The sequence below is a fragment of the Pelodiscus sinensis genome, chromosome 18 (genome assembly GCF_052426305.1).
Source record: "Pelodiscus sinensis isolate ZL-2025 chromosome 18, ASM5242630v1, whole genome shotgun sequence".
NCBI classification, from domain to species: Eukaryota; Metazoa; Chordata; order Testudines; family Trionychidae; genus Pelodiscus; species Pelodiscus sinensis.
Window position 1 is genome coordinate 34527722 of NC_143069.1, and position 7908 is coordinate 34535629.

The 7908-nt window shown below is 68.7% G+C and overlaps 1 protein-coding gene across 1 annotated transcript; it reads left to right on the plus strand.

Moving 5' to 3' along the window:
- Window positions 1–988: 988 nt before the first annotated feature.
- Window positions 989–4866, plus strand: TSR2 (TSR2 ribosome maturation factor). Its single transcript, XM_075918491.2, has 5 exons — window positions 989–1128; window positions 1875–1965; window positions 3215–3306; window positions 3637–3810; window positions 4312–4866. The coding sequence occupies exons 1-5, from the start codon at window positions 1018–1020 to the stop codon at window positions 4396–4398; spliced, it is 555 nt and encodes a 184-aa protein (XP_075774606.2). The 5' UTR covers window positions 989–1017; the 3' UTR covers window positions 4399–4866.
- The last annotated feature ends 3042 nt before the right edge of the window (window positions 4867–7908 follow it).

Genomic DNA, 7908 nt, shown 5'->3' on the forward strand with positions numbered 1-7908 from the left:
TGAGTAACACGGGGACCCTCCTGCAAGGATGCACAGACCCTGAGTAACACGGAGACCCTCGTGTAAGGGTGCACGGACCCTGAGTAACACAGGGACCCTCGTGCAAGGGTGCATGGACCCTGAGTAACACGGGGACCCTCGTGTAAGGGTGCACGGACCCTGAGTAACACGGGGACCCTCGTGTAAGGGTGCACAGACTCTGAGTAACACGGGGACCCTCGTGCAAGGGTGCACGGACCCTGAGTAACACGGGGACCCTCGTGCAAGGGTGCACGGACCCTGAGTAACACGTAGACCCTCGTGTAAGGGTGCACGGACCCTGAGTAACACAGGGACCCTCGTGTAAGGGTGCACGGACCCTGAGTAACACGGGGACCCTCGTGTAAGGGTGCACGGACCCTGAGTAACACGGGGACCCTTGTGTAAGGGTGCACAGACTCTGAGTAACACGGGGACCCTCGTGCAAGGGTGCACGGACCCTGAGTAACACGGGGACCCTCGTGTAAGGGTGCACGGACTCTGAGTAACACGGGGACCCTCGTGCAAGGGTGCACGGACCCTGAGTAACACGGGGACCCTCGTGTAAGGGTGCACGGACTCTGAGTAACACGGGGACCCTCGTGCAAGGGTGCACGGACTCTGAGTAACACGGGGACCCTCGTGCAAGGGTGCACGGACTCTGAGTAACACGGGGACCCTTGTGCAAGGGTGCACGGACCCTGAGTAACACGGGGACCCTCGTGTAAGGGTGCACGGACCCTAAGTAACACGGGGACCCTCGTGCAAGGGTACACATACACCACTGCAATGCGGGCGCTAACTGTGGGACACGGGGGTGCTCCCGGCGGGGCTGGAGATGATCCGGCCCGAGCCCTTCCCCTTGGCTCTCGCAGCCCCCGGCAGCGCCCCAGGGGAGCCCGGCGGGGCGGGGCAGGACTCGAACCCGCCTCCCATGAGCGCAGCCCCGCTCGATCGATGCGCTCGGCGCGCGACTGCCTGCGGGCGGCCGGCGGCTCGATGCGCTCGGCGCTCGGCGCCCGGCCCGGCATGGCGGCGCCCAGCGGGGACGCACGTGGGCTGTTCGGCCGCGCGGTGCGGGCGGTGCTGGGCAGCTGGGCCGCGCTGCAGGTGAGGGCGGGGCCGCAGCCCCCGTGGACACCCCCCCCCCCGGAGCGCGCCGCTGAACGGGCCCGGCCTCCCAGAGACTCCCCGGCCCCTAGAGATCCGCCCGGGCCTGCACAGCGGGCTCCTATAGATCCGCCCCTATGGCCCCCGCTGTATGGAGCCAGGCAGCAAGTCCCCCTCGAGCCTTCCCTGTGCCACAGGCTGAGAGTGGGCAAGGCCCCCTATGGATTTCCCCGCTGCACCCTATAGAAACAGGCAGCAAGGAGAAACCCGACCCTATAGACAGGCTCGCAGTGGGCAAGGCCCCCTATGGATTTCCCCGCTGCACCCTATAGAAACAGGCAGCAAGGAAAAACCCGACCCTGTAGACAGGCTCAGAGTGGGCAAGGCCCCCTATGGATTTCCCCGCTGCACCCTATAGAAATGGGCAGCAAGGAGAAACCCGACCCTATAGACAGGCTCAGAGTGGGCAAGGCCCCCTATGGATTTCCCTGCTGCACCCTATAGAAATGGGCAGCAAGGAGAAACCCGACCCTATAGACAGGCTCAGAGTGGGCAAGGCCCCCTATGGATTTCCCTGCTGCACCCTATAGAAATGGGCAGCAAGGAGAAACCCGACCCTATAGACAGGCTCAGAGTGGCCAGGGCCCCCAGCTGGTCCCACTCTCCAACTGCTGGAGACCCGGCCTGGCCTGAGGGCGCCTGGCCTGGAGAACTGCGGCCGGTGACCGGGGCTCCTGTGCCCGCAGATCGCGGTGGAGCACGGCTTCGGCGGGGCGCACGGCCGGGACAAGGCAGAGTGGCTGGTGGGCGCGGTGGAGCAGTATTTCCACAGCAACGGTGAGACGCCCCGCTGCGAATGGGATGGCAGTTCTGTGCAGCTGGAGGGAGCAGGGGCTAGTGGTTAGAGGGGACTGGAGACCAGGGAGCCTGGGTTCTATCCATGGGGAGGGCGTGGGGGCTAGTCCAGGGCTACTCAACCTTGGGAGTCCCGGGGGCCACAACGACGCTCACAGCACAGGCCGGGGGCGCAACTTAAGTGTGGTCCCTAGACATGCAAATATATGCAAATAGCTGCTTTCACGCCGAGGGGCGAGGATGCAAAGGCTCAGGCCAGACGGGCCCCGCCTAAGTGGGTTCTGCTGTTACCAATGCAACAGGGACACGATTCCCACCCGCACGACAGCACTTGGAATGGGCACGGGCAGGCCAGGGAGGGAGCTGCTGACAGCACCAGGAGACCCTTACATCGGCTGCCTGTTGCTTGGGCTCCCGGCCGCGCGTGGAGCCCCGCGGGAACCCAGACCGCCCTGCGGAGCCCCGCGGGAACCCAAACCGCCCCGCGGACCCCCCCGCGGGAACCCAGACCGCCCCGCGGGTCGCACGTGGAAACCCAGACCGCCCCGCGGAGCCCCGCGGGAACCCAGGCCGCCCCGCGGGAACCCAGACCGCCCCGCGGGTCGCACGTGGAAACCCAGACCGCCCCGCGGAGCCCCGCGGGAACCCAGGCCGCCCCGCGGGAACCCAGACCGCCCCGCGGGTCGCACGTGGAAACCCAGACCGCCCTGCGGAGCCCCGCGGGAACCCAGGCCGCCCCGCGGGAACCCAGACCGCCCCGCGGGTCGCACGTGGAAACCCAGACCGCCCCGCGGAGCCCCGCGGGAACCCAGGCCGCCCCGCGGGAACCCAGACCGCCCCGCGGGTCGCACGTGGAAACCCTAGGACCTACGCTTTGCCGACACCCATTTTTTCCTACCATTGTGGCGACGCAGTCGGGTCACCCCGTAGCAGCGAGAACAGGCTCCGGCAGCAGTCGAATAGGGAGGGTTTATTGCTCCTCCAGGGTTCGGCCCAGCCTGGCCGTGATGCGTTTACAGGAGTCAGGGCCAGGATACCTCAGAGCCCTGGAGGTGGGTCCCTGGCCCCTCGATGCCAGCCCCCTGCTTAGACTGGTTCCTTCATGATTCCAGTCCAAGTGGGGGGGCTGGGAGCCAGGGCGCCTGGGTTCTCTGGGGGGGGAGCAGGGGCTAGTGTTTGGGGGGGGGCTGGCCCTCTCGCCACCCAGCTCCTAGCCCCCTTCTCTCTGCAGCGGCGCTGACGCAGGACGAGGTGGAGGATTTCCTGGCTGAGGTGCTGAACAACGAGTTCGACACCATCATTGAGGATGGCAGCTTGGCTGAGGTATCCAGGCCATGTGTCCTAGCCCCCGTAGTGCGTGGCAGGAGATAATGCCACCCTGCCCCAGGGGATTCTGGGAAGGAGAGGGGCAGTGTGGGGGGGGGGGAATCCCCTGCCCCAGGGGATTCTGGGAAGGAGAGGGGCAGTGTGGGGGGGGAATCCCCTGCCCCAGGGGATTCTGGGAGGAGAGGGGCAGTGTGGGGGGGGGAAATCCCCTGCCCCAGGGGATTCTGGGAAGGAGAGGGGCAGTGGGGGGGTATCCCCTGCCCCAGGGGATTCTGGGAGGAGAGGGGCACCTCCCAGCCTTTCAGCCCATCCCCCCCCCCCCCCCAGGTGAGCCAGCAGCTGCAGTCGCTCTTTGCCCAGTGCCAGCGCGGGGAGGGGGCAGCCGTGACGGACGCCGTGGCCCGGCTGGCGCGGAGGCAGCAGGACGTGGGCAGGGCGGCGTCCCAGGCCCAGCCGGCTGAGGGCAGCAGTGAGGAGGAGGAGGAGGAGAGGCCGGAGGAGGTACTGGCTGGGGGGGAAGGGATCAGCTCAGGAAAAGGGGACTACCTGGGGAGTACTGGACTGGCTCAGCTGGGGGGGGTGGCAATGGGGGCTGATGGGTGTGTGGGGAGAATGGGGGGCTGGCTGAGCCTGGGGGGGCTGATGGGTGTGTGGGGGGGAATTGGGGGCTGGCTGAGCCTGGGGGGCTGATGGGTGTGTGTGGGGGGGAATTGGGGGCTGGCTGAGCCTGGGGGGGCTGATGGGTGTGTGGGGAGAATGGGGGGCTGGCTGAGCCTGGGGGGGCTGATGGGTGTGTGTGGGGGGGAATTGGGGGCTGGCTGAGCCTGGGGGGCTGATGGGTGTGTGTGGGGGGGAATTGGGGGCTGGCTGAGCCTGGGGGGGCTGATGGGTGTGTGGGGGGGAATTGGGGGCTGGCTGAGCCTGGGGGGCTGATCGGGGGTGGGACTGGGGGGCTGATGGGGACGAGGGGCTCCCAGCTCTGACGCCTGCCCTGCCCCACAGGCCATGGACTGCAGCAGCTCCCCGCGGCCCCCCCAGCCCCCGGCGGCCGAGGACGGCTGGACCCTCGTGGGGAGGAAGAGGAAGTGAGGGCTGCGGCCCCGGGGCCAGGCCAGGAATAAACAGGGGAGCAACAGCATGTTGCTATGGCAACGGCTGGGGGGGTCCACCGGTGGATCAGCTGGAGACGGGGAGGTGGAGGGAGCCGGACCCCCTACAGGGGAGGGGCGCCTGCCCCACCCCCGCCCCAGCCTCTCCCCCAGGTCACAGCCCCTCCTCCCCAGGGACAGACCCCTTCTCAGGGTACCCCCCCCCCCGAGGACAGACCCTGCCCCGGTCACCGCCCCCCCCCAGGACAGACCCTGCCCTGGTGCCTTGCTTGGAAGCGAAAGGCCGACGCGGAGCCGATCCTGCCGGCAGAAATGGGCCGAGGGAGCCTGAGCGACGGGACGCCAGGAACTCGGGGTCCCCGCGCTGCGGGGGCAGGGCGCCCCATGGACGTGAGGTGGCCCCCGCGGGCAGCCACTGCGTCAGCAACAATAAACGACTCGGCTACCAGCGGCTCCCGCCCTGGCCTGCGCCCGCCGGGGAGGGGAGGGGAGGGGAGATGTGCCCGGGGGGGGGGGCAGCCAGAGGGAAGATGGAAGCTAGATCCAGCCGGGGGGGATCAGATCCCTGCTGTGGGGTGAGGGGGGCGGCTGGATCCCTGCTGTGGGGTGAGGGGGGCGGCTGGATCCCCGCTGTGGGGTGAGGGGGGATCCCTCAGATCCCTGCTGTGGGGTGAGGGGGGGGATCGGATCCCTGCTGTGGGGTGAGGGGGATCGGATCAGATCCCTGCTGTGGGGTGAGGGGGGCGGCTGGATCCCTGCTGTGGGGTGAGGGGGGATCGGATCCCTGCTGTGGGGTGAGGGGGGGGATCGGATCCCTGCTGTGGGGTGAGGGGGGATCGGATCCCTGCTGTGGGGTGAGGGGGGCGGCTGGATCCCTGCTGTGGGGTGAGGGGGGATCGGATCCCTGCTGTGGGGTGAGGGGGGGATCAGATCCCTGCTGTGGGGTGAGGGGGGCGGCTGGATCCCTGCTGTGGGGTGAGGGGGGATCGGATCCCTGCTGTGGGGTGAGGGGGGGATCAGATCCCTGCTGTGGGGTGAGGGGGGCGGCTGGATCCCTGCTGTGGGGTGAGGGGGATCAGGGGGGGATCAGATCCCTGCTGTGGGGTGAGGGGGGTGGCTGGATCCCTGCTGTGGGGTGAGGGGGGATCGGATCCCTGCTGTGGGGTGAGGGGGGGGATCGGATCCCTGCTGTGGGGTGAGGGGGGCGGCTGGATCCCTGCTGTGGGGTGAGGGGGGATCGGATCCCTGCTGTGGGGTGAGGGGGGCCGGATCCCCGCTGTGGGGTGAGGGGGGATCGGATCCCTGCTGTGGGGTGAGGGGGGGGATCGGATCCCTGCTGTGGGGTGAGGGGAGCCGGATCCCCGCTGTAGGGTGGGGGGGGGATCAGATCCCTGCTGTGGGGTGAGGGGGGCGGCTGGATCCCTGCTGTGGGGTGAGGGGGGATCGGATCCCTGCTGTGGGGTGAGGGGGGGGATCAGATCCCTGCTGTGGGGTGAGGGGGGCGGCTGGATCCCCGCTGTGGGGTGAGGGGGGATCGGATCCCTGCTGTGGGGTGAGGGGGGCTGTGGGGTGAGGGGGGATCGGATCCCTGCTGTGGGGTGAGGGGGGATCGGATCCCTGCTGTGGGGTGGGGGGGGATCAGATCCCTGCTGTGGGGTGAGGGGGGCGGCTGGATCCCTGCTGTGGGGTGAGGGGGGGGATCAGATCCCTGCTGTGGGGTGAGGGGGGCGGCTGGATCCCTGCTGTGGGGTGAGGGGGGGGATCGGATCCCTGCTGTGGGGTGAGGGGGGCGGCTGGATCCCCGCTGTGGGGTGAGGGGGGATCGGATCCCTGCTGTGGGGTGAGGGGGGCCGGATCCCCGCTGTGGGGTGAGGGGGGATCGGATCCCTGCTGTGGGGTGCGAGGCCTGGCAGACCCCAGCCAGGGGAGCAGAGTGATGGGTCCCAGCTGCAGAAGGGGGCCGGGTGCAGGCGGATCCCTGCTGTGGGGGGCAGTTACATCTGGTCTCTGCCCCCAGGCAGGACCCTGGCGCTCACACCTCCCGCCTAGTGCCCGCGCCCCATTCCCAGCCCCACGTGGGTGGTTTGGGGGCACAGTGGGGGGCCTGCAGCTGTTTGGGGGGGCTCAGTCCAGCCCTCAGCGTCATCGGGCCCCGTGGGGCTGGGGGCCGGCTCGCCCCACCCTGCCGGCTCAGGGCCTCCACCCAGCGCTGCTGCAGCCCCTCCGGCTCCGGCGCCCGCCCCGCAAAGCCGAACCGGGAGCTGCGCTGGGCCTTCATGTCCTGTGGCCCGAGACACAGCAGTGGGGGGCCGTAGGTTGACATGCTGGGGACTGGGCTAGCAGGGCTGGGGGGCAGGAGTGAGGGCCCACAAGGGGTGCTGGGAGGCCACGGGGGACACTCCCCACTCACCTCCATCCCCTCCACGTAGCTCCAGGCCCAGCCCCTGAACGTGGGGCCGGCGGGCGCCCAGCAGCCGCTCGCTGGACTGGGGAGAAAGGGGCGCAGATGGGGTCACAGGTCATGGCCCACCTGCCCTCCAGAGGTCAGGCCTGGCCCTACAGCTGCTGGGACGCTCACCAGGCTCAGGTGCCGGTGCTTAATGAGCGGCCCCCCGTTAGCAGACGGGGAGCTGCCCACTGGCCCGGAGGCCTGTCCACGCAGCCAGCTCACTGGTTCCACTGGCCACCCTAGCCCCCCAGGGCTGCTCCAGGGTTGGTGTCACAGGGAAACTGAGTCAGGACATGGAGCCTGGGGGCTTTGAGGGATGCTGGGGAGGGGGGAGCCGAGCACATGCCCCTGGACAACAGAGGAGGCTGGAATGGGACTCAGGTGTCCTGGCTCCCTGCCCCCCAGCACCGCTCGCCTCCCAGCCTGGGCCGGGGCAGAAGGAAGTGGGGGGCTGGGATCCCAGGTGTTCACAGCAGCCCCATCCCAGAGACAGCCGGCCTGGTGCGCGGGGGGCTGGCCCTCCAAGGGGCACTGGCTCCTGTCTGGCCCAGGGGGGACTCAGGTCAGTGCCTTGCTCAGTGCCTCAGTTTCCCCATTGGTAAAATGGTCCCTTGTCTGTTTGGGCTGGCAGATCTGGAGGAACCGTCTGTCTCTCAAGGCCGTGCCCCCAACTTTGCCCTGCCAGTGCCCCCCACTCCTGCTCCCTGCTGGTGCCCCTCACCCCCCCCCCCCCCCCCCGGCAGGACACTTCTCTCTTGGGGCCTGTGTCAGGATTGCCCTGGACTGGCAGTGGAGGGGGCAGGCAGGGGGGTGGTTTTATGCAAATAGTCACCACTGAGGCCTAACCCCAAAATCTGAGCCATGAGGTCTTAGCCCCTCCCCCAGCCAGGGAGAGACCCCAGGCATCCCAGCCCCCAGTCCTCCCTGCTCTAGCCACTAGACCCTGCTGCCCGACCAGGAAGAGACCCCAGGCATCCCGGCCCCCAGTCCTCCCTGCTCTAACCACTAGACCCTGCTGCCCGACCAGGAAGAGACCCCAGG